Source organism: Alligator mississippiensis, chromosome 12 (assembly GCF_030867095.1).
Source record: "Alligator mississippiensis isolate rAllMis1 chromosome 12, rAllMis1, whole genome shotgun sequence".
NCBI lineage: Eukaryota > Metazoa > Chordata > Crocodylia > Alligatoridae > Alligator > Alligator mississippiensis.
In genome coordinates this window covers 57682035-57708571 of record NC_081835.1, presented here as the reverse complement: position 1 = coordinate 57708571, position 26537 = coordinate 57682035, and the positions used below count along the sequence as shown (strand labels likewise).

The 26537-nt window shown below is 46.3% G+C and overlaps 1 protein-coding gene across 15 annotated transcripts in view; it reads left to right on the top strand.

Annotated features, from left to right (window-relative positions):
* Window positions 1-5066: 5066 nt before the first annotated feature.
* Window positions 5067-26537, top strand: part of DNM1 (dynamin 1) — a 102176-nt gene continuing 80705 nt past the window's right edge. For 6 of the 15 annotated variants that reach the window (XR_009455916.1, XR_009455914.1, XR_009455917.1 and 3 more), the window contains exon 1: window positions 5077-5521. Coding sequence is in view for 11 of the 15 variants with exons in the window: in XM_019475594.2 (XP_019331139.1) it covers window positions 5361-5521 (161 nt within the window). In the remaining 4 variants the exon portion in view is untranslated. Of the gene's footprint in view, window positions 5522-26537 lie in introns of all 15 variants that reach the window. The other 9 variants (XM_014610595.3, XM_019475596.2, XM_059715593.1 and 6 more) reach the window with 8 other exon arrangements.

Genomic DNA, 26537 nt, shown 5'->3' with positions numbered 1-26537 from the left:
GCCCCCGGCCCCGCCCGCGCCGCCTCCATCTTACGGCGGGGACAACACCAGCCACCTGCTGCGGCCTCCCCGCGCGCCCGCCCCTGGGCTCGGCCTGCCCCTCCGCGGGCTCCAGCGGCCCCTGCCCCGGGGAGCCACGAGCCGCAGGGGTCCTGGCGCCCCACGTCTGCGCGCAGCCCAGCCCAGCGCGGCTCTGCCTGGACACTGGAGCCACTTGCTGCCCGCTGAGGATGTCTGTGGGTCCGGGCTGTTTGAGTGCCGGCCCTGTGGCCGCTGTCTTCGGAGAGCCTCGCGCCCTCTGTAAAAAAGGGTGTCTGTATTGTCAACTTTCCCTAACCCCGGGCCTCCGCTCTTGAGAGCTAGATCTCAGGACAAGCCTTGCGGCTTCTTCACCTGGCACTGGAAATGCCACGTATCTGGGTCCAAGAAGGCAGTTTTCCTGAAGCGTGTCACAAGAGAACTGCTCTTCTGGCGTGGATCAGGACCTGGCGAGGTGCAGTGGTGTTAAGCCCAGTTTGTGGAAATGGCAGTCTCCCCCCTTGCTTGCTCCGAGGGCCGCAGGGCTGAGGACAAGCAAAACTCAGGGGCATCTGAACCCCAAGCCCCCGGGCTTGGGCCTGCAAGTAGGATGCCTCCCAAAGGTTTTGGAAACAGCTGAAGCCCCAGATGCGGGTGGAGGATGGTTGCCGGTAGTAGGCCGCTTATGGTTCTGGACACTTGGATTTAGCATTAGTTTTTGCTAATGTGGCTGTGGATACAAATTAAATGTATCTAGATATATCCATCTATCTACCCATCTAGATCTATTTCTCTATCTATATAGATATTTGCTGGGTTCTGCTGTTTTCCTGTCTGATCCACCCAGGCCATAACCAGCCAGCTGGGAACCAACAGGGCATTGACTACTTAGCTATACGCAGTACTTGGTTATCCAAACTGTTTGTACAGGAAGCGTTGGGATGCTACCATCTATTCTTCAGCCAGCTAACATACAAACTTGTTTGCAATATTTCTTGCTGAATACCATCTATAGATAGATAATGTCCACAGGATATAAATTTAGATACTATTTTGATGATGCCTTCCCTACAATAGCCCCAAGTAACTTCTATTTACTGTTTTCAGTCCCACATGGATGTAACATAGACTTAGTTACTATTTTGTGTTGCCTCTCCGCATTTGAAATGCACAGGGAACTCATCTACAGGTCTTAAAATAGTCATTCATTCTTCCAGACGCACGCTTGTCAAAAATCCCTTTCCCACTGGGCTACAAAAATTACATGTATTCATTACCTTGCTTAAGTCCTGACATCAGTGGAGCTATACCAGGGATAAATTTAATTTAATCTGCTTTCAACGATATTTGCCATTGTTGAAGGTTTTTGTAAAAGGGAGGAGCGTGAGGTGGGTTCTACCGTGTCCTGTTTCAGAACTGAAGGGGAATGGAGCAGTTATTTCACTATTTTTTCCTGACTGCCAAAGCAACACAGGCAGAAACAAGAATTTGGGGGATGTGCGTGTTCCAGATAACTGTTCTTATGTCAAAAACATTCCTCTTGCATGTCTATGTTATTCACTAGTGATATAAAGATACTCTCCTACACTGAACCATTTGGCAATCCCCATCCCTGATCTTTTAAAAGTTTAGATTCTTACCTTGGATTGTAGAAGTGTCCTGGGAACAAATCTGTGAAGAGCATGTGAGGTTCCTCTGTAATCTGACTGTCAGAAATTCTGAGCATTCACAACTCTGGCTGAAGGCTGGGACCCATGGGGCTCAGGATCTCTGAAAAGGAGATTCTTAGTGAGCAGGACACCAATGGCAATTATAAAAATTACTAATCTTTACATGGGATCTGGTATACTGTTCCACTGGGGTCTGAGTGTATTGACAATACACCTGGATCTCTCCTGCAGAGGGGCAGCCTGCTGGCATTTGCTCTACTGGATGACTTTTTAAAGGATGTGCTTTTCCAAAAGGGCTTTTAAACTGCAGTAGCCACATAGTTGGCAGATGTCTTTGCATAAGTACATTTGTCCCAACAAGGGCAGGCAAAGTTCTTTGAGTAGATGTGATATCTTTTATTAGACCAACTGAGTAGCTGGAAAAAAAGTTCTTAGCAAGCTTTCAGGCACAATCACCCTTCTTTAGGCATAAGAAGTCTCTGCTGCTCTGACTAGTGCACCCACGCTGCCTGTTAGCACATCAGTAGATGGAGCTGCAAGCAGCAGCATCTTTATGTGAAGGTACAGTTTTAGAGATTAATTTAAAAGTATGGCCCTAGATCTTTAAACCATCTTAAAGAAAAGGTCTCCCTTTTCCTTCATTCATCTGTTCCCAGGCAGCACTTACTAGCCTAGAAATGATCTTGTTTTTTCTCTTCCATTCCTGTTTGGAAATGTCCTTTTTTATTTGTAAGATAATTTCTCCAAGGATCATCACTTGGCTCTTTTTATTTAACTACTGGTACAGCAGGTGTGTAAGTCATCTAGAAAGGCAATGCTGTACAGTCACAAAGCCTGCTACACTGCCCTTTGCAGACACCATTCCTGTGCACAAGCTTTTACATGAGCAGAAAATTATTCTGAGAGGTAATAAGCACATGCAGTTCTACTTGATATCAGACCTCAGTTTCCTTCATACCTAAATTTAGGGCTCTGACTTTGCAGGCCATGATCTGTATGACTGGAATCATCACAGAACTGACAGGGCAGACTAATGCTGTGGCAATATTACTGACAATTGAGAGCTTTGATATCATGCACACATGCCATATCCTCCTTTACCCGAGTGCACCTGCAAAACAGTAAAAGGTGAAGTGCTTTGTGCAGCTTACAAAGTAACGTTCATGGTGACTGACAGGCTCGGAGTGAAAATCTCAAGGCACTTTGCCACCGTTTCTGCAGATTTTTTCTTCTCCCTTTTTCCTCCTTTCTTGGAGGCTTGGGAAGAGAATCTGCTTTCTTCTGCTTGCTTCCCTAGCACTTTCTTTCAGGCCTCTCTTGCACCAGGTAGCATGGCTACTGTGATTAGATTGAACCAGGCAGGGCATAAAGAGCTCACCTCAGAGCCGTAGGTTCATTGATTCTCGCAGCTTTCAACTTCATATCAGTATAAAGGCAAGAATACCTAAGAGCTCATAAATGATCCTGCTGCAAATTCTGTGTTGCCTCCAATCCATCCAGTTTCCTTTCCTTTCCCCTGGGACATTAATTTTTTTTTCAGTGTGAAAATCAGCTGTTGGCACAAAGGTTTGCTTTTTTGCAAACCTTTTCTAATAGAAAAACAAGTATATTCATTTAATTTTAGATCTCACTGAGAACAGGAGGATTCCAAGTGATGAATTCTGGGGAACAGGCTCATCCGGAGTGAAACACCTGTTTAGAATGTGAAACAGCCAGATGGGGGCAAAATCCAATATCAGCACAGTTTGAGGCCGCTCCTGTTAGCACAAATGTTGACCATAGCAATCAAATACAATCAATTGTATAGGAATATTAGAAATGCAGATTAAAGCAAGCTTCTAGCAAATGGTAACTTTCCTACCAAGATTGCTAGAGGGGGACTGCAAAGATGTGTCTGGCGAGACTGAAATGATGTTGCTCCTTAAAGAGGCTTGGACAGGAAGGAGGGCATTCTTGATGCCTGTTTCACACTTTGCTGATATCTCCAAGGGCAGGAGTCTGCCAGGGAGAGAGGGTAATATTGTTATTTCAGACTCTGCCTGTATGAATCCTCAGAATGAGAGGCGGCTCACAGCAGAGAGAGAAATTGGCAACATATGGCTGTGTGCACCTCTTAACCTCCACTAGGGTTATTAAGCTTGGCCCTCTTTGAGGTTAACTAGGCTTGATAGCTTGGAAGGAAAAATAAGTAGTGGTTTCTCCTAAACACCACCAACTGATGGCCTGAAAATGATGCATCACCCACAGCACGAGATGCAGATCTTTGATTCTCCCCGCTTACCTTTCTTGCGTGAGGAATGAAAGTTAACAGCATGGATGATGTAAATCATCATTTGACATCTGAGCTAACATGTCCCTGATACAAAAAGGGCATTTCACACCTCTCAGAGCTATAGTTCCAGGCTCTGCAGTTTCATACAGGTGTGTCTGCATAGCTCACAGTTGACTGATATTTGTGAGGTTTTATGTACAATTATAATAGCTGAGACTTATTTAAAAAACTGAGAGCAGAAATTCTGGAAAATAAGATGGCAGCTCAGGCAAAGGGCCAAAGTACTATGCTTTCAGCTGAATCTGAGCCTGGAACAGGAATACCGTTTAGCCTCAGTTACAATGGCAGTTGAGATGCTATATATTTTCTTGAGCCACCACTTCCTTTGTTTTTTTCCCAAACACACTACTGTTTTCACCTGGGCATACTTCCAATGTAAATATGGCCCTGCATTTTATTTTTGTAGCTACCCTTTCACAAACCCTGAAATGGAAGACTTTCTCTTTGTGAAAATTAGAAAAAAAGAACCGGTGGAAACATCCTATTAAGTATTTCCCTGCATATTTGGGAAATGGCAACAAGGTCCGAGTGTGCTGAATAAGAAACTGAAATGGATCACTTCCCGGTCGGATGAAATGCAAAACGCAGAGATCCAAAAACAGAAGGCCAATCAGAAATACAAGAACATAACCTTTCAGACCAGTGATTTCAGGTGTTGACTATTTACAGAGACAGTACTTCACATGTTGGAAGGGATGGTTTCACAGTGCCCTTCCAGCGTGCAGAGTCAGGGCACTGATCATTTTGTGCTTCTCCAGGTTCAAAGAAAGAAGACAGACTTATTCCTACTTTCTGTACTGCAAGGTATCCCTGATCGTGCAAGAGATCAGCGATCATGAAGCTGTGCCACATCTCAGCTTGTAGGGCTGGATTTTAATTTCGCCTTTTAACTCCACTAGTGAGGATTTTGCTTGCTGAGACACTGGAAACATCCCTCTTATTCTACTCTTGCTGCATAGCCCGCTTTGGCCGCCCACGGACACTAGAGAGAGAAACTACAAGTCCCATGAAGCTCTGGGCGCGCCGGAGGCATCACGGCGCCCCCTGGCGGCGGCTTTCGGTCGCTGCGCTTTAAATCCAAGCAGGAGCCCGGCGGGTAGCGGGTCTCGAGCTGGCAGTCGGGAGCAGCGCTGCTGCCGCAGAGATCTAGGGACCTGGGCAAGGTCGGTGGAGGCGGAGGGCGAGCCAGCCCCACTGGCCACGGAAGGGTGGGTGGGGACAGCCCCCCATGCGGGCTCGGGGGTCGATCCCCACCAGTAGATCTTTTGCAAAGCAAGCGGGGGAGAAGGAGGCGGTTGCATTGCAAGCCTAGAAGGTGAGAGCCAGGCAGAGCTGCAAGCATGGGGAACCGCGGGATGGAAGACCTCATCCCCCTGGTGAACAAGCTCCAGGATGCCTTCGCAGCCATCGGCCAGAATGCCAACTTGGACCTGCCCCAGATTGCTGTGGTCGGGGGGCAGAGCGCCGGCAAGAGCTCCGTGCTGGAGAATTTCGTGGGAAGGTAAGATTGCAAAGACACGTATGATTTTAGGGGTCGTTCTAGTGCTGGATCCTGATGTGTCTGTATCTTGTGCAAGGCATTACTCAATATGCAGGCAGTGCAATTCAAGCAGGGGGAGGAGGGCTGATCTTGCTCCCATTGACTTGGGGTTTGTGTAGAAGGAGCCCAGTCCCTGCTGCATGCACACGCTCTACAGCTAGGATTGCAATGCAGGGTATAATGCAGAAATCCATGAGCGGTGACACTGTCACCTTCAGTAGCCCAGGGGTCTCTCTCCGCAGCATATAAGTGTGTGTGTGTGTATAAGTGTCAAGCTCTAAACTGGTTAGATCTGATTGGCAGCGGATCAGTGCTGGGCCTCATTGCTGGGTAGGCTCTCATAGGGTTTGGAGAAGGGGGAGGTGAAAGAGGTTCCCACAGATCCTTCTCTGGAGTGACTAATGCACAAAAGAAGCCATTTGTCTGAAGGTGGAGAGGGAGTGAGGAAGTCATGGAGCTAAATGCGTTGTCCACAGCACAGGAGATTTAATGGTTTAAATCTTAAATCATTTATTTATTTTTTTTTGAGACCTAAAGACAGGGAGGCAGGATTCAGGGGAAGGAGCTGGGATAGAAGGATGTCTGCCCCCCTTCACACTGTTGTCAGAGGACAATTGCTGCTGGACATGGAGGGGGCAGGCTGAGGAGTATGGGAGGGAGGGCACTGCTTCAAGGAGAGAAGGAATAACATAGATTGGTCTGTACATTCAATACACCCTCGTAGAGATACAGCAAAGCACAAACAAAGGCTCCCTCCGTTATGTAATCTCAGGAGGTAGAAATGTCTGAGGAAAATAGCCACAATTGGTGTGTTCTCCTATTTTATCACACCTTGGGGACCCTCAAACCTGTGCCAAAAATGATGCAGCTCCTGAATCATTATTGGCATTGAATCATCTATGTGGTTCTGGAAAGGGCTGATCAGTGAATACTGCGCATGCAAATACAGAACTGTCTATGCAAAACCCGTTTGATACCAAGATAACCTTTCCCTGCTGTTATCTGAGCACATCCTTCATGACTAGATGTCTTATTTGTTACAAGTTTCACCCTGAGGAATCCTACAAGGTGAAATGCCTGCTAGGAAGGCTAGGTTAACACAGCTTGTCCTCTGCTCTTGATTGTGACTGGCTGGGTGCAAGACTTGCCCCCAATGCTATGCAGCCCCCTAAAGATGGAGGTAGTTGTTAAGAGGCAAAACAACAGTGTCATTTAAGTTTAATTTGATCCCCACCCCAGTGTCTGCTTCTGTCCTCTATGGTGGATGCCATGTCGGGAGCTGATGGAGAAGATGCAGAAAGGATTGGGTTGTTTGTTCCCCTGTAAGCTCTGGGGACTACCATTTTGTGACAGGAAGATTGATGCTTTCCCTTCATGTAACATTCATATTAAATCATCAGCAAATTCAACAAATAGCAGGTAACCAGAGAAGACACAGACACAACACCTGGAGATCTTTCTGAGCTTGTCTGTAGCCTGGTTAAGCTATTGTAGCCATTGTGATTATTCTTGCCTATCGGGAACTACCTTCCTCTGTGACCATGATGCAGGTTGCAAGGGATTTTCCTAAGACAACTGCTATGATAGTGCTGTGTTTTAGACCTCCCCTCACACCCCTCCTGCCCAAAATTTGACAGTCTCCCATTTCTTCCCCTTTTACTGTTCTCTCTTCCCCACACTAGCCTCTGCACTGTGTTATCTGCCAACAAAAGACTTGTAAAGCTTTTGTATTGTTAAGAGAGCCTGTAATGAGTAGAAATAGCTCTATCTTTGGTACCTGAACAGACCCCATCATAGGGACTTAGACTCGGGCAGCCCTCAGAAGTAAGACTGTGTGTAGGCAGCACAGCTTATTTAAGAGAAGGCATAACTGCCGCTCCTGGGGAAATTAAAACACTGGGATCAGAGTAGTATTTCATGCAAAATATCCTATAGGCACATGTAAAAGAACAGCCTGGGATTCTCACTTGGTGATTATAAGGGACCTATCTGGAGCCTACTGATGATCCCATTCTGATTGTTCGTGTGCCTGTGGGCATCACAGCAAGGAAAAGACCCCCCCCCAGTCGGCTCTTACACTAATACTGCTACTAACTTTATCCCTGTCCAACCTTAGAGCCACAGTCATTGACCTGGAATCTATTGTGTTAGGAGGCTGTAAAAACACAATAAAGGATCCCTGCCCCCAAAAACTTAATACTCTGATAAAGCTAATTGAGAAGGGAATAAGATCACCAGAACCACTGCTGAATAAAACCCTAGTTAACCTGTTGGGTTGTCTGCTTCCGTGGCCCCTAACAGCTGATGGTCAAATCTATCGAGTCTTGTCTGAAGGCACTGCTGCAATGGCGTAATTTATAATGCATGACCACTGAGCCAGGAAAGGGCTCTTCTAAGGGACGCTCAGCGTATCGGGGAATGTAATACCTTTCTTTCAGATTTTTGCAAGCATTAGGGGACACAGTCATCCTTGGTGTAACTCCACTGTTTTCAGTTGAGAACTGGAAAGTGTAGTTGCCTGATGGAGGGTAATGAGCTGATTTCTGTTTTCCATCATTTTCTGATGATCTGTACCCTAGGAGTACTTGTGACCATGCTGTGTCCTATCAGTTGTCTCCATGGTAGCACATTAAGGTGCCACAGCTTTTAGAATAATTAGATGACAAAAGGGTCTGCAAGCAGGAACTGACGGGACAAAATAAAAACAAACCATTCATGGAAATAATTGGAGAGAAAATAGAAAATGTATCAAAGGGAGGAGCTGTTGTCTCCTGCTTGATGCCATTCAGTGGCTTGGTGACTTAGGGTCTCGGTAATGGGTATGAAACCTCTCATAACAGAAATCCCTGTACCTACCATACAAACAGCCTGGCCCCAGCCATATTTATCCATGAATGTCTCCTAATACAATTTGTTTTTACCTGGGTGGATTTAAACCCCCTCCCCCCCCAAACAAAACAAAAAAACCTGTCAAAGAGCTCAGGGTTTTTTTCCCCTCATCAGTGTCTCGCCTTAAATACAGTTCCTTAGCATAAGTATAATTTTTTTTTTCTTCTGTGCACGCAGGCAAACTGAAGTGGTTTGAAAGTATAGTGGGTCCACACACTGCTTTAAACATGGTTATAGCCCCTCTCACCAGCTTTACTTGAGGGGAGGCTAGGGGTGAGATTGGCTTTTTACCACCCAGCAGCTGTGTGTTTAGTGCACAGTATGAAATGAATATGGTGAATCTGGGTCTATTTTGTAGTGGGTAGGTACCTCCATAAAAAGTCAAACCCCCGCATGGTGTGAGCTGCCTCAGCACAAAGTCTGAGGCACACCTTGGCCATATCTTATCTTCAGAGATGTTTCCTCCAGATCAAGGCTAAGGCACACCAGTATGGCAGAGTAGGGTTGGCTGCACCAACATCAGACCTGATCCATAGGGGAAAAAAGAACTTCAGGCTCTCGAACTCCCACTCCAGCTTCTCCCTCTGGCACCAAGATTCAGTGTTTTCTGGATTTGCTAAAGCAGAGGAATTGCCCTGAGGGCAATAAAGGTTATTTCATTTACCATTAAGTTATCAGACAAGAGTTTCTTTTGACTGTAATGATTGACTGGACATTGCTAATTACCCTTCCATTATCACTTATTCTGCTGTTAAGAGATTACCCAACAATACAGAGCTTGTATTTACAATAGCAGATGTCAATGTGGCTGCTACATGTGCTTTTCATGCAGAGGACTCAGCATGGTGAATGTGACACCAGATGATGGTAAAATCTAAGGCTGTGAGCTCTGAGACTAGACTAAAGGATGATGGGCAGCTGACACTTCTATACCCAGACAGTTTTACCTTAGGCCTCTGGGCTTAAAGAAAGCTAAGCCTTGATCATTCCTGAACACTGGCTACTCTTGATGTCCTCAATGCAGCACACCTCATGGCATTGACTTCTCCTGTTTCTTATACTCAAGATCACTTTGCTACTTCAGTTGGCCTTATAAACACCACTGGCATCAATTAAATGGCTGGGTTGAGTTCATGAAGTGGGGCACATGTTAATCTAATTTGAGAATGAGTTTCTAGGCTACTTTAATGGAGCTGGCAGCGAAGACACGACTGCATGGGCTTTAGAGTGTGCTAGCAACTAGAGTTCAGGGCCTGTGTATGTATATATAGGTTGCCAGCACTTGCTCAGACCAGTGCTGCTTCATTTTTAGGAGTATTTTTACCCGTGACCAATAGATCAAGCTAGTGCATGCCATAGAAGGTCCACCAAGTCTGGCAGCCCACTGGACTAGTGTGGTAAAGGCACACCAGCATCCCTAGCCAACAGGACACCAGGGAGCCATTTGGTTAGCATATCTGACTGCCTTTGTCTCTGTACTCCAGATAGGATACCCACTGACAGATGTGTCAACCATACAGGCATGAACCTGGAGTGAGACTTGGTGAGAGACCTTCCCTACTCTGCCATCATGTCCCATGCACATCCAACAAGCACCTCTTTCTTTTGTTGGATATGCAGACTTTACACATGTCCGGGACTCGAGCTCTTGGATTTGACTCTAGCTCCTGATACTTTAATGACCTTGGGGTTGGGGGAGTAACGTAGTAGCTCTGTCCCTTATTTTCCCCACCTGTAAAACAGAAATAAATCCTTTACCTCTTAAAGGTGAAGACATGAAACATAATGAGGCAATGTAATAGGAAGGGCTTTACCAGCTTGTCACATGAAGTGTTTCCCAGACACTCCCCCAGAAAAGGCAATACTTATGAGCAGAGACCAGGGGTGGGAAAAGTCTGACCCATGGGCTGCGTTGGGCCCACAGCAGACTCCGTTTCCCGGCTTCTGGCTGGTCTTCATGGAAACCCCAGGAACATAGGGGTGTGACTGTACGGGGCTGCAGAACCAGGGCTCTGCCCTGCCTGGCCCCACATTGTCATTCCCCTGCACGGTCAGGCTCCTGCACTCCTGGGGACTCTATAGAGACCAGCAGGAGCCCACGGGAAGCAGGGCCAGGGCAGAGCTGCAGTATGCTGCCCGTATGCCCCTGCAACAAGCATGGGGCAGAGCCCCAGTTCTGCAGCCCCTTACTGTCATGCTCCCACACTCCTGTGGGCCTCTCTGGAGGAGCCAGGAGTCGGGACTGCTGGGAAATGGAGTCCAGTGGCTGATCAGATCTATCATTTTGCCCACCCCAGCACAGACTGTGCAAAAAATAAAGGCTCTCTCGGGAGCATTTGCTGGCCTGCCTTTATATCACAGGGTAATCCTAGAAAATGAGGATAGGACAGGACCTTGGGAAGTCATGTGGTCAACAGGACCATCCCCAATTATCATCCTACCAAAGGTGGTAACTACCCGGGTCTTTAAAACCTCCAAGGATGGAGAGTCCACAGCCTCTCTGGGTAACCTGTTCCAGTGATTTACTGTCTTCCTCATAAGAGAGTTTTTCCTAATTTCTAACCTAAACTTCTCTTGCTGCTGTAATGTCACTGCTGTTGCTTTCCAGCTTAAACAGTAAGGTGCTGAGACTTCCAGTATCACTTCTTAGGCAAGCACTATGGCTCGGATATCCAGAACTGCTAGGAAGCTTGGAAACTCTCATTTGGTAGGTTTTTCTGTGTCTGCTCACTGTAGTGAGAGCTGCTGAGCATTTACACCAGACTGGGAAGGCCAGATTTTCACTTAAACTATATGCAGATGTCAATATGATTCAGGCCAACTTTAAGTCCCCTTTAGGTATCCAGCGTCCTGTAAAGAGACTTTAGTGTTATAAGATTCTGACCGTACATATTAAGCCATTTTATAATGCATGCATATCTGCGAGGTAAGTGAATGATCCCACCCCAGTCTGATGAACAGAAAGCTGAGGTTTAGGTAGGTGAAATGGCTAAATCTAGGACCACAGGGGATAATACTGTGGGAACCTGGGATTCAAACCCCTGGTTCCAGTCCTGTGTTCATACCTGCCAATTAAATCAATTTACATACTATGATCTGTGTTATAACTTTTCTTTAATGTGGCTGTTAGATATACACAATTGTAAGGGTCCCCGTAAGATTGGTGGTTCGTGAAAAATGTACATTCTTCTTGTAAGGTTAATAAAAAAACGGCAAAGTACAATACAGCGCTAGAGTCCATCTATACAGCATTCCATAAGACTGCAAGAAAAAAGAACTCAAGAACTGTGCGTGGCTCTTGGCATCAGTCAGTGGGAAGAAAAACATTAGGGGACACCACTTTGGGCCAAAGCATAAGGGGGAGAAAGAAAAAAAGAGAAATATCTCTGAAAACCTGTATATTCAAGAAGCAACACTTGCTCATGTTTTGTTGACTCTCCAGGTGAAGAAGGTGCAGAATCAGGCCCCAAATAAATGTGTATATACCGGATATCCTCACTGCTTCCTGCAGTAGCTCACTGTTTGCTAGGGGTCTCTCACCTGCAGGCTTCTTATAGATATTTTTTTTTTCAGCTAAATGCTTTTGGCATTTACCCACACTGTAAAATAATCATTGCTTGAAATAATCATCACCTTCTTTAGCTTTACTAGGAATAAAGGCGTGTTCTTACCACATGTTCACAAACGCACGGGGAAAATCCAGTGAAAACGAGACGGTTGTAGTGTTAACCTGTTGAGAGAAACCCTAGAGGTTGGATTGCTCTGCTGACACACAAGAAAAGTGCAAGTGTCTTGTTACTGGGATTTTACCACTTGTTAGGTACGGCACGTGAGCGAACGTGTTTAAAAGACAACTTTTTATTTTTCCTAGTGTGGACACAATATCAGGCTTGCACTTCTGTAGTTCACCTGAGGATCTCATAGCGCTTCAAGCATTAATTCAGTCTCTCAATACTCTGCTGTGAGAGATGTGTTTTGATGCATCTGTCTAGATGGTAAACTAAGGCACAGAGTTCCTATGCAATTGGCATGCAAACCTGGACAAGGATAGAAGCCAGAACTGCTGTGCACCAGCTCTCTACACTGAACATTAGATTTTAAAAAAAAAAACAAACAAACCCCAAAACAGAAGAGAGAGCATTTAAATGTTCATTGTATCTCGCATAATTAGGAATAAATGACCGTGACAGGAAGGGAAAATATTAAGTGGCTGCTAATTTGAAGTGCTGCAGATCTTAAGACCCACCCTGCGACACCTTAGACCTCAGTTTTTCAGAAGGACTGAGTAGTCCGAGCTCCATCAGAGTGTAGGGGGACCCATGGGTGTCTCAGGTTGGGCCTTTAAAAATGAGGCCTGCCAAATCAGCGGCCCCTTCTGAAAAAGTTGTTCTCGGATAGATACTAAAAAGATAAAAACCTTAACCCCTCTCTTACCTGGATCCTAATTAATCCTCACCCCCACACTTGTACTGACTGAAGGCTCAGTCCTGTCTATAGATGTCAGGGGGGCTTTTTGGAGTAGAGGATGCTCTGTGTCTTGCCAGGTCAACCCTGGGGAAAGCAAACTGAAGAAACCACCAATTTAGCACACAAGTTCATGAATCAAAGAACATCTGGCTCTTGCTGTTTTAGCTGCAGGGGTAAAATTTGCCATAGTGCATTAAGCAGGGAATTTATTTGTAGACAAGAGCCAAACCCACATGTGCTCCACCCAAATGAGCTAATACTAGGCTTTTCCAATCAGTGCGCTTAGGTGGCAAAACCACCTGGAGTGGCTAAATGGGGTATAGGTGACACATTCCTGGGTTGATGCCCACAGCAAAATGAGCTTCTTTTGGGGTTGCCTCTCCCCCAAGATTAAAAATAACTTGCCAGCATGCACAATAAATCCTCTGCCATGAGGAGACCCAGGTTGAACAGAATGTTTTAAAATATCTCTGGATGTAATCCTTTCCTTCGCTTTCAGACTCGCAGCATAGTGATGTGAGGCACAGCACCATTTGGGGGGGAGGGGGGGAAGCTATAACCTGATCTGTAAGACTGAAGCAAGCTCTAGTTTGTTTATGGGGCATGGTGGGAAATGTAGTCTTTGTGATGGGACAAGATTTAGCCTCATAGTTCAACAGCATCCCCTCAGATCTCCAAGCTGCATTTACACATCCCAATCTGCAGAAGAGCTCAGACTGAGGGGGATGCCACCTTTAATTAAGGAGATGGGAAGCGGGGTCCTGTGGTGAGACTGCAGGCCTGGATAGCTGGAGGCTCAGTTTCTATTCCTGGCTCTGCTGTTGATTTCTTGTGTGATTATTTTTATTTATTTTTTTAATTTCTCTGCACTTTCCTTCCGATCTGCAGAAGGGAAGAATACCACTATTTATTTCATAGGTGCGATGCAATACTCTGTTATACCATACAGAGACTTAACCTACTAATGGAAGTACTTTGAGTACATGAAACAGATGGTATTAAAGAAGTGTTGGCAGTTAAAAGAAAACAGATTTTTCCATTATTAAATAGATAAATCCAAGCTCTGCAGGACTAATGCAATGACATGCACTTTGCAACACTTTCACGTGAAGGAGCTGCATTCTTAGTTACTGAAGTGACTTGCCAGGAGGCTGTAGCCATCGCATTCACCAGCTGGTGTTAGAAAAAATTTCCCCCACCCCCAGGACAGTACTATGCAATTAGGTGTATTATCAAGTGAGTATCGAGCATTGGCCGGTGTCAGAGTTTGGAAACTGGATTTGATGGATCTGTATCTGTTATGACATAACAAGAAGCAGACTACCAGGTGACATCAATTGCAACTCATATTTGGCTTTAGCATTTTTTTAAATCTTTTCTTATATAGAGCCACATAGAGAAATGCAGAAAAGTGTACAGATTGTAAGCTGTTTGGGGCAGAGATTGTTTTGGTTTTTCTCTCTGTATATCCAGCGCTTAGTCAAATGACCTGACAGATGATACCAAAACATTTGATAATGGTGAAAGAGAAGCATTAGTCGAGACCATGTTGAAAGAGCATCTTCTTCTGGTATGAATCTCATTAGATTGATGTGGTGAGGAAAGCACAGGTCTCAATAATGTACCTAAACAAAAAGCCCCTCCTTGCTTGTCAGTTATGTGGCTTTTATGCACAGGGAAGTGAACTGCTGTACTTTAGACCCTAGGGCAGACCAACCCAGAATGTCATTGCAGTTAGAGTCACTGGAGTAGTGTGTGTGTGAAAGAGAGAGAGAGAGGCCCTGCTTCTGATGGCTCCAAACACCTCTCTGTCTCTCTCCTTCAGCCTTTTTAATCTTGTCTATGGCATTTCTAATGTGGCCATCACTGTATCTATGCATTAATTTGCATATTCTTTTTTTTCCATGTCAAAATGGATTCTAGTTAGTTGCAACTGGTATTTTTACTCATAGCTTATTAACTACAAATACTAGAGTGGTGGTGAAGCATGGCTGGAGATGACACTCAGGCATGTTCCTTATTTGCTCATCCTCTTGGCACATGTTAAAATAACCACACGGTGACCTTAAAATCATGTTAAGGGTCTGACTTAAATGCTCTATAGTCAAGATCTCCAGAATGCTTAGTTATCCACTGTACTATACAGCACTCTTAACCTTCAAAGCGTTTTCCAAATATTTATTCCTAGATAATGAGTGATGACATAAAGAAGTAATTGTCTTAATCCCCATTATAGAGATGCAAAAACTGAGGCAGAGAGGTTACGTGACATGCTGAAGGCCCCACCATCCAGGGGTGTCAAGCTTGCTTTGGCTCCTTGTCTAGCACTTACATTTCTTGATCAAGACCTCCTCTTACCTGAGGAGACCCTGAAGAGATGGTACACAAGGCGCACATCTACACGAGAGGTCTACAGCAGAGTAGGCTAATTAGTTCTGCAGTAAATGTCTCTGTCTACACGTGCAGGGCTATTAGGCTGGAGTAAACTAATAAACTCTACAGCAGGGTAGTACTTGTATTTAAGTACTATCCTGCTGCAGAGTTGTCTATTATTATTATTATTATTATTATTATTATTATTCTGCAGCAGCGCACATGTAGATGCTAACGGGGCTGGCTGGGGCATGAGCATTCTTCAGTGTGGGGGATACCTGCTGGTGAGCCCTGCACTGAAGCATCCTCATTCCCCAGCCAGCCCCTCTGCAGCACACTGAGCCAGGTTGGAGCAGCCCCACCCTGGCAGGCTGACTTCGGGGGCCCCCTGCCAGCTGGTCCTGCTTCAACCCAGATCAACATGCTGTGATCCCAGGCACACATGTGAATATGGTGCCCAAGAGCAATAAACTCTGGTGAAATAAGCACTGGAGTTTATTGCATTGCATTAATATGCATGTGTAGATGCTCCCAAGATCTCCTAAGGTTCTTGATTTGGAAACCCTTGCTACCCCCAGGAATAAGAGTAGATGAATTTCAGCATACTGAGGCACAGTGCAATCAGACGTGCCAGCTCTCTCAATGCAACTTCCTGCTGACCAGGAACAGCGTTGTTGACTTCTGTGGTTTTATTGCTACTCTCATGATTTGGTTCTTTTCCTTAAAACCCCAGATGCAGGAATCAGGTTTGTGGGAATGAATCTCAGGATTCATATTTAAAAAGTCAAGTTTCTAACTTACAGGGTTGTTCAAGAAAGCTTAAGGATGTGATGGTCCCCACCAGCTGCTCCAGCACTATGAAACAGAGAGCCACAAATGTGTTGTAATAGCAGCACTGCTAATTGCAAGCATTCAGAAATCATGTGTCATGGCCCGACATAATGAGGTTGACTTTAAAATCATCATTTGACCATCGCGACAAGCATTGCATTTTGCAGAATAAGACTTGGGATAAACCCAACTCCTTTCCATATGTGACTTAGACAGAAATTGAACTCAGGTCTCTGGGGTGAAAATCACTGTTTTAATAATCCCCAGCACTAACTTCCTTTAACTCCTGCTTTCCCATTTCTTATGGGGCTTAGTCGTAATTTGCTCATGATGAGTAGAGAAGGCTTAACGGCTTTGTGGGTACTGCTGCTGAAAATGTGCAGGAGTGGCCAGGGTCCTGTTAATTATTCCTGTGCAATCATTTTGCACCAATAAAACTGAACCTTTGATACAGGATCACAGGGGTGCGTGGGCAGGATATGGTTCCTCTGGAAAAAGGACATAACAGATACTAAGCTGATTCTGCCATGGCTCTTAGCCAAAGGACCAGGCAGTTTTGCTGAAGCATTACATAAACTATAAATTGAACTGAAGTCACGTTTCAGAGCAGACTTTTTGCCTTAGCTGTATGAAAAGACATTTTTTCTAAACATCAACAGGCAGAAATCCACAGAGACGCTGAGTATTCACTTCTCAACATCTGCAAACATTTTTGTTGTTTTTTACAGCCAAGCTAATCTGTTCATGAGAGCACTAGAAAGGCTACTATTCTGCCTTCCTCGAGTGGGGTGGGGGTGTCCACGCTGATATTTAACATTAGGAGAGAGGAAAACCATAAACGCAAAATGTTGAAGCCCTTACCCCATCATTACTCTGGGTGACCGGCTTTGCCTATATAAAGGCTGAATATATTCTTCAGAATTTAGCCCTAAATTTTGGGAATGTAAATGGGGTAGTTCAGAATGCTTTTCCCCATCCACACCAAGCAGAGGGCTTTATAATGGTAAAGAAGCAGTCCTGTTCATTTCCCCTCCTCTCTCTAAAAGAGAACAATTCAACATCAGCAGAACAATGCTCTTGATAATTTAATAGATCTCTGTCTTTCATGGGCCTTGTTCTGAGCTCGGCTGCATATATATTTATGCTGATATAGCCCCAGTGATTTGCTTGGAAATACTCCTGAGTTACACTGGTGTATGTGAGGTGTGGGACAGGCCCTTTGATTCTCACATATACATGTGTAAGGTTGCCTCTCTCTGGCTGCTGTGATCTCTTTGATAATCTCTGGCTACTTCTTAAGCTGATTGTGCTTTTACTTTTAATAGAAATGTCCCTATGTATAGCTGGGAATTGCCTGGGCATAGCGGCAGCCTTGAGAGAACTGTCGCAGTGGGGTTGTTGCCGGAAGGAAGGAGGGGGAGTGGGACATGCTGAAATGGAGAACAAGTACCATGGATCTCTGGAGTGGTACAGGACATATGTCACTGCAGAGCTGTTGATGCCATCTCAATGCCAAAACCCAGGTTACCTCCTTGTGGATGTCAGAAGAGATCCTAGTAGGATTTCTCCTTCCCCTAGACCAGAGATCAGCAGTTTACAGCTTGTGGGCCAGATCTGGCCTGTGGAGCCATTGGATCTGGCCCATGGATGGGGGGCTTTGCCAGAATTCAGCAGCTGGGAGCCTTGGCTGTAGGCATGCTTCCCATGCTGCCACGGAGGCAAGCGACGGCAGCAGCCAGGTCCTAGTATCCATCTGCGTGTAACCCGTGATAGGTCATTTTGGCCTGCAGCTGGGAAAGGTGAACTAGCCCTGCTCTAGGCTGTATTACTTGGATTTTGCGTGATCTGGTATTTTTGCTTCTAGGGATCATTCAAAGAGTGTATGTGCGTGCACGTGCCTACCTGGTGTTGCCTCACTGATGCCGTGAATACTTGCCAGAGGAGAAGGGATCCCCTGGATTAATCTTCTTTGGCTTTCATTTTCTTAGGGCAATTGCTTGCGAGTGCCTCAGACTGGAGAAGCCTCATTTCAGACGCATTCCGGTCTTGACCTAGGCACCTGAAAGTGGAAGCACAGCCGAGTGAGGACACTGGTAACAAGGGGTTTGAGGAGGGAGTGTCAGGGCAAGGAAACGGTTACTTGAACGTGTCTGGTTACTTAGAGCTAAGGGACCAGAGTGAGGAAAAGGGAAGTCCAGGGTTTGTCTGCTACCTGCTTGTCCAAGTCAGAGTTACTACCATGCAGCTTTGCTGATGGGCTCCAGTTTTGCCTCTGAAGTATCAGCTGGAGTTAGGGAAGAGAAAAATCCCCTCCATTCATTCAAAATCGGTCTCAGTCTTGACCCAGAAGCGTTGTCTTTTCCAGGCTGAAAATGTCCCCCTGGCCTGTCACTCCTGTGAGTGTTGCTTCTTCCTGCAGTTTTCTGATGCTGGAGATGGGACTGTCCTATTTTTTAAGCTCCGTATAATGCCTGCGGTTCTAAGCGGACTGGAAGTGTTAGTGATTGAGCGTCTGTTTCTCAGGGGCCAGGGGAGCAGAGTCCCTGATGTGACATGTTTCTCAGGCAGCATGATCCTAATTATATCTGAAACTGCAGAGGTGCAATGTCTAGTATAGAGCCTGGCCCCACTCCTGCATCTTCCTCCAAGCATGCAACACCATCTCAATGTCTTTGAGCCCTTTGCAAAATGCAGGCATCTTGGAGAACCTCCCTTACCCTACAGCACCTCTGTCACATCTGCACAATCTGTAATAATTCATATACACCCTGGGGATCTACCTTACCATCCACAACACATTCCACCTCTGTATGCCTGTGCCAATGAAAACACAGACCCTGGAGAATCTGTCTATTTATAACAATTCTGTCCAGCCTGTGATAGTTCATACGTAATCCATCCTGCCGTCTTCCATTAGGTAGTAAACTATCCACCCCTGGAAGGGATGCCTCAACCCTCAGTGCTCTCTCCACGCTGCCATCTGTGATCACAGGATGTACCAGACAAGAGGTTGCAGTGATGGAATAGCCCCTGAACTACATTTGGGTCTCCTTTTAGTCTCGTCTCAGCAAACACCGGAGCTCTGGAACCCCTAATGTCTTTAACCAAAGTGCCTATACCAAAGGTAGCTGCCATTTATCTATTATCTCCAGAGACTCACCTCTGCACAGCCTGATGATGCATATGGACATGGGAGAGTCTCCTGTTATTTCAGAGTGCCCTTTCATTTAGTCTGGTGGTTTTCAATATTTTTAGGCTCTAGGTCCCCCTGGATAGACTTGAGGCCCCTCAGGAAAATGTCCTCTCTTAGTTTTCACTTGCTGTTTTTTGACCACAGAAAAATAATAGAACAATTCTTCTGTTGCAAAGCACCTGGGAAGACCACAACGGGTCAGAATGGTTTTAATGTTATGAATTTGTATTTGAAATCTCTGGATTTATCTTGTGAATCGTGTGCCCACCAAACCGTGCTAACATAGAAAGCATCTCTCAGTACCCTCGGTTGCTGTGGCACCCTAGCTGAGAACCACTGGTGTAGTATCTTGTGTATCCGGACTCTGTCTTTATTTCAGTCAGGTTAAGACATGGAACAAAGCATTGGGCTGATGCCAACTTCAGTCTTAGCACTGCATTGTGGTGGTTACAGTTTTCAGAGTAACTGGTTATTCTTGTTCTCTTGGTGCACTGCTCAGGTGATGCTGGGAGGGCTGCAGGACCACCCTCTGCCATGGCAAAGCCACCTTTGACAGCACGTCGGTTCCAGTTCCTCTCGGTTCTGTGGGGTCTGCGTGGAGCAAGTGCTCCTGCAGCGTTGTTAGCGGTCAGGATCACTGTCAGGAGGGGGTGGGCAAAGAACCTGAGTCCTGGGTCTCTGAAGATTGGCTCTTCTCACTCTTTGTCACTTGGTTTGCAGTCATTTGATGCTCCAGGGTGTATCTGGGGCTTGATGGCATCCTCCTACTGGAAGGAGGCTTTTGGAGAGCTGCAGGTGTGTTCTAGGAAGGGCATCTTGCAGAAAACTAAAGCAGACAGCGGAATGAGATGTGCATGCAAGCAGAGTGGCGTTTGTAGGCAGAAAGGAGGGCTGGGGTTGTGTCTACACACACGGGCATCTCAGTGCTCAGAAATATTCAGCAAGAAACACATGCCTTTATCACTTTTGATTCTGTCAAGCAGGTGAGAAATTGGTATCGCTGCAGACTGGCAGGGTCTGTTTTGTCTCTTCTTGGCGTGGAACCTATGCATCTGCTAGGTCAGGGTTTTCTGCAGTTTGAGAAGCCCCTGCCAAGCACCAGAACTGCACTCACTATCTTGGAAGCCCCGATGTCATTACCTTGAGGCATCCAGAGTCCCTGCATAGAGCCAGCCCTGCGTCCCCTGCTTGTTGGGAGGCCCAGTCTTCCTCCTTCGCAGTGGACATTACCTTCTCCATTACCATGAAATTCACACTGCCCGAGCCACCCTGAATGCATCGGGTTTCGTAGTGCCCTGAAGTTTCTGTTACTAATGCGCCGTATGCCCTTTACCTTGAATGTGCCCAGGCAACTAACTAGAACCAGGGCACCATCTACTGTCACCTTGCAGATCCAAGGAAGCTGAACAACAACAGCACTGCAGTCCTTATTCTCCAAAGGCTCCCCCAGTGCTGCAGCCTACAGTCAATGTGCCATATGCTATAATAGGCAGTGACTTTTTGGGATTAAGCACTGCTTTGTAGGCTGTACCATGCTGTACACTGCCCTCATCAGAAACAATGCAGAGGCTTTAAATAGGGAAATGTCTCTTCAGCCCTCATCTGTAAAATACAGAGAAAGGTAATCGGGGCACATGCAGGCAGCCAGTGGGTGGGAGCAATCCTTATGGGTGTGCTCTTTCCTACCTGCACTTCATTATTGCCCTTTTTCAGGGCTAACCCATCTGCAGTGAAGTAGCAGGGAGGGATCCTGTGGGTAAATCCAACCCTGAGAACAGAGGAAGGGGGAGGATACTCATAGTTAATCCCATCTGTCACAGCAGGGAGCTCAGCTGAGATGTGATAGTCAGTAGGGATGATGGGTTATGTGCATCTGGAACCTGCCTAAAACAAACTCTGGACGCTCAGCCGTGGAGCCATGGCTGCTGCTCCAGAGTCGGTCAGCACCTTGGGCCTGATGGCAGCTGCACAGGGTGCAGGTAATGCACAAGCAGCAAAAATGACCTGTTTCCATGGAAACTGCTGCTTTCCACCATGTTACAGGGAAGTAAGAAGGAAATTGCCGCCCCCACCTCTCCTCCCCAGCCCGGTTCTGGCTCCTGGATTGGTTTAGCTGCTACACTCTAATGGAAGGAAGGTGGGTGATCCCTTCTCAGGCTGCTGTTTTTGATAGGAAAGTACCCCCAGCCCATTGCTAAAGATGATTGCACTGGGGATCAATCTGTTCCTGCCTCAAGCTTCCCCCAGCGGAGATCTCGTACAGCACTGTGGTCATGTGCTATGGTTTCCAGTATCACAGCCCCGAGTGGCACTTAGTGGTTACCAGGGTTAATTCTGTGCTTGTCACTATCCAGAGGGAAGGCCTTCATTAGCATGCAGGCAGCTGGGATAGCATATCCTGCTCCAGCCTGCAGTCCCTCAATTAGGAGGATGACTAAAGTGGTGAACTGCGCTAGCACCTGTGCACAGCACAGGCAGAGCTGGGACTGGGCACTGGATCCTCTGCAGGCCAGCGCTGGGGATCAAACGTGATCCCAGGGTTATAATCAAACCCTGCGAGATGGCATGCTGTTGGTTACTTTTCATAAAGCCCCAGCCACTGGAGTCCTATGATTAGGTGAGAATCTTGGGTTTGACTTAAAAAGACAGTTTCTAGCCCTCCTGGTTGTGGAGAACAGATAAAAATCATGCATGTGAGCACCTAGTAAGGGGCCAGAAACAAAAGGGTGGAGAGAAAGAACCCATTAACTATTGTTGTGGCTTTCTTGAGTTTCTTAATCCAGCCTCAGGCTTTCTAACATGTGGGGGCTGTGACGCTGCAGGTCCTGTGGAGTGGGCCGAGGGTCCTGCAGGAGGGTCTAGCGCAGGTGGTCCAAGGTTCTCCCTAGCGCACAGATTCGTTTGGCTGATGGTAGCTCCTCTCTTGCATCTTCTCAGGATGCTTGTCCGTTCAGGACGGAGACCACTTGGAAGTGGGAAGGTCTGTTTCTAATTAGGAGGAGAAAGGGGTGTGTGAAGGAAGACTAATGGCACTGCCTGTACCCCTACATTAAAGCAATGATAGAGAGACCAGCCCCTCTGACTAGAGTAAGCAGCTAGAAATTCACCTCCCTGCCTAGTCTATAAGGTGCACCTCTACCCTGCCTTCTCTGCCTTGTGTTAATGGCCCGGGGTTTGGCCCTCTTGGCCCTGGGGCAAGGCTGGGAGTCCGTTCTCATAACATGGTGTTTCTCAAGGGTTTGATGGATTTATACCCCCTCCCCTCTGTTCTTTGTCACTATTCTTGTGTTTCCCACAAAAGCCTCTCATCCTCCCTGGTTCTGTTATAATCCCCGCAGCCAGCCACAACAGCTTGACTTGCTGCCTTTGCATGCTGCTTTCCTATTATTTTCAGTGATTAGCCATTCATTTTTCTCATGGAACTACAGAAAAGAAAAGCCGAAGAGAATGTATACCAGCACTCGCCACATCCTGCCCACTAACGCTGCCCCCAGCACACTCGTGGGATCTAACTTGAATCACTCGGAGCAGAGATTCCCTTTACTGTCTTTATCTTGCCCCATTGTGCATAGGGACTGCAGCACATATGTAGTTATGCAGGGTCAGTTAGGGACAGAATGACAGCCTCCTGTCAGCACTCCCTGCCTCCTGCTATGTGTCCCTTAGTAGCTGGACTACTAAGGTTTAGCGCTATACAGGGATGTGCCAGTGGAATACAGGGGAATGACTGCAGCATCTCTGCCGTCTTCCCAGGCCTGCAAAAAAAAAAAAAAAAAAAGAGAGGGAAAAAAAAAAAAGCACCTTGAGAGACTAGGGCCAGTTTGTGCTGGCAGCTATACTGCTACAAAGCCACTGAGTTACTGGCTTCAGTAGAATTACTCAAGATTTACAGCAATGCGATTCATTTCCATCTAATCCACAGGGCAAATTCATTCCTGTGTCAGTTCAACCCCTTATGCAGATTAACGTATGTGGTGGCTGCAAGGGGTACTGAGCGACTGGGACTATTGCCTTCCCTTTGGGCTGCCCTGAAATATCTTCTGCACTAAGAGGCTGCTGCGGAGATGGCACAGAGGGGATAGAGCATGGGGAATTGCCATCAGCCCTGCACCAATCTATTTCATAGACTTCACAGACATTAGGACTGGAAGCGACCTCGGAAGATCATCGAGTCCAGCCCCCTGCCCCAAGGGGCAGGAAGTCAGCAGGGTTGTAGGATCCCAGCAAGATAAACATCCAAATTTCTCTTGAAGGTATTCGGTGCAGAGGGTCTATAGAGCAACTATGAATCTAGCCCAATGGGTCTGATTCTCCTTGCCTTGGATGAGAATCAGGAGTGATCCGCTGAAGCCAAAGGAGTTAGACCAGTGTAAAATTGGTGTAAGAGAGGAAAATCAAGCCGAGGCATTTATACCAGCACTAGTATTAGAAAGCTTGGCTCCTGATCCTACTAGTTCTGGGAAATAGCAGAGGTACAGACAGGAAAGAGACGGAGTGAGACACAAAGGAGAGGTGGAAAGAGAGAGGGTGATAAAGAGAGGAAATGACCACAAAGGCTCCTGGGAGCTGGTCTGCACAGCTGGAGATAAACCTCAGCTGAGAGGAGTAGGATTTAGTACCGTTGGGAAGAGACAAGGTGGGAGGTGCGGAGCTGGGGAGAAGGGTGAACAGCTCCTACACAAATATGTTCATGCATTATCGCTCTGTGCTGTTTGCCTTTTGCTAGGATCGTTCTGTTTCTAAAGCCGCCACGCAGGCTGTGTTCTGAACTCGGCCACTGCGGCTGAGACGCTGAGTGTTGAGGGAACGCTACTATGTAGTCACGTGATTTTTTTTAAATTATGTTTAGGCTTACTGCTGGGGCACGCCCTTCTCTCTGCCGGTCTGCCCCCTCATAGCCTGTGCTTCCCTTAAACAAATCATTGCGGTTGACTTTGGTGTCTGATCAGGCTAGAATGAAAGCTGGGAGGAAGAAATTGTTAAGTAAAGATGCCATGTGGACAATCTATAGTAAGGTGCAACTGTCGTCATGTTTGTGAGTCAAAGTGGATCAGGTGCAGCCCACCCAGCCAGTGTGAGGAGCTGGACTGTCGTGATACAGGAAAATAACCCAGACATTTGTGTTGAACTAGTTTGGGTAGAAGATAACAGCCTGAAAACCCCAGAAGGCTAGCAGAGTGCCTCTGCTACAAAAAGTCCATCCTTCCCAGCCAGTGTTGCGTTTGGCCTCTCTGCAGGGGCTGCCAGCATAGGTGTTATGTAGGCCAGTTATAGAGGTGAATTTTGTTCTGTGGACATTTGGTGACTGGAACTGGACTGTGGTCAGCAACTCGCATCATGTAGGCTGGCAAATAACCACTGCAGACCTGGAGTAGTGTTGAAGAGACCAAGTTTGCAGAGCTTTCTATCACATCAGCAAAGCAATGTGGAATGCAGATGTAGTTATTACTTCCCCTTTGAAGCTGCACATTTATGTGTTTGTAATATGATGGGAGTGTTTTTGTGTCTGTATTTACCTTGCTTTGATAGATGCACTTTTTGAAGATGAAATATTCATGATTTATGTGGGGGGCACAGAGAGAGAGAGAGAGGCATGAGAAAAGATGAACGCTAAAACACAAACATCCTGCTCATTGCAACAGTGGGAAGAGAAAGGAAGCATAAAATTTGGGAGGTCAATTTCAGAGGTGGGTCTGGGGCTAGGTTTTCACTGCAAAAAGCTATATGCTTTTTAGTTTTCTCGCTGTAGTGGAGACAAAGCACAGGTAAGGTTTATTGTGATGTACCCGATTTGAGGTTCAAGGTGAAAGTGCCTTGTTCTCACTAGGGTTTTATGCAGAGACGGTGATCTGAAGTCAGCTCTCTTAAAGCAAACCCATGATATTTAGGAATAAAGACACGTTAGTAAAGGGTTGACCTGGCATTACTGGCATGCCAAGCAGGCAGAGGACTGGAACAGAGAAACAAAGGCTGCTTACAGGAGGGAGCAAAAAAGTGCAAATGAAGTGGCTCCTCCCTGGACTAATAGACTTCTCCTTCTCGCTCTTTAGGGTGTGAATCCTGCACATAAGACTCTCTGAGGCTTTGGTGCATGGGTATAAGTTAGTCAGTCTGACCCGTCCTACTCTAACACCATTGCAGCAGTGCAAAGCAGCTATAACTGGACCAGGTGCCCAGGAAGGAATTCCCTGTGTCAGAAGATCAGCAAACCAGGTGTAACATGTCTGTACCAGCTCTGCTGTCCCTGATGCAGAGCATTCTTGGGAGAATGAGTGCCTGTGGGCTCTGGCTGTCGGGCTGCCAGAACCACCCCATGCAGCAGTGCCCATATCAGAACAATACTGTTTTACCCCCCACTCTGTACTGCTGTAAATGGGACTCAAGGTGCAAGGCAGTGGAAAGTCTCACTGTGTCTTGTTTTGTTTGCACTGTCCCATGTATATTCTGACATTCATGAATTATGGTCTCTGACGATTTTGAATGTCCATTTGCACAATTGTATTCTGAAATAATGAATCATTGTATATAATAATGTTACCAGTGTCACAGAATATGCAGTACTTGTAAACAGAGATAAAGATCTATTGTCTCCAGTTGTGGGGCCAGTACCATATTACACACATAAGAAGTGGTGTTTATAATAAGCATTTATGGATTTGCCCTCTCATTCACCATGAGCCAAGACTAATTCAGAGCATGGCAGTGCGTGGAGCTCTTAGACAAATGAGATGTGGCCACTGACCTGAACTTCTTGAAGCATAATGATAATCCTCATTGAAATTTAATATGACTTCTCATGGTTTAGGCAGTCCCACATGAGTAAGGGTCCCTAAGATGAGACAAATCATAGTGAGGAGAGGATGAATATTGGGGGCAGGAATGTGGAAGGACAAGGGTAACAACCAGTAGGGCAAGTGGGATGCTCTGGCTCGTAATACACCTGCAAGAGAGGTGAGGGTTTACAGGCCTTCTGGTGGCAGGGCTTAAAAGGTGAAGGATGGGATCTCTTCCTATGGGGACACATACAAGAAGGTGTAGAGGTGAGAGTGAAGGAAAGAAACCAAAGGAGTAAAATTGTCTCCAACTAACTTCCCAGCCTGCTCACCCTAGGTCACAGCTGGGCAAAATCTGGCCCGGGGACTGGATCTGACTCACCAGGCCATTCTATCTGGCCTGCGGGGCACCCCAACAATTAAGAAAATTAATATTTATCTGCCCCTGGCT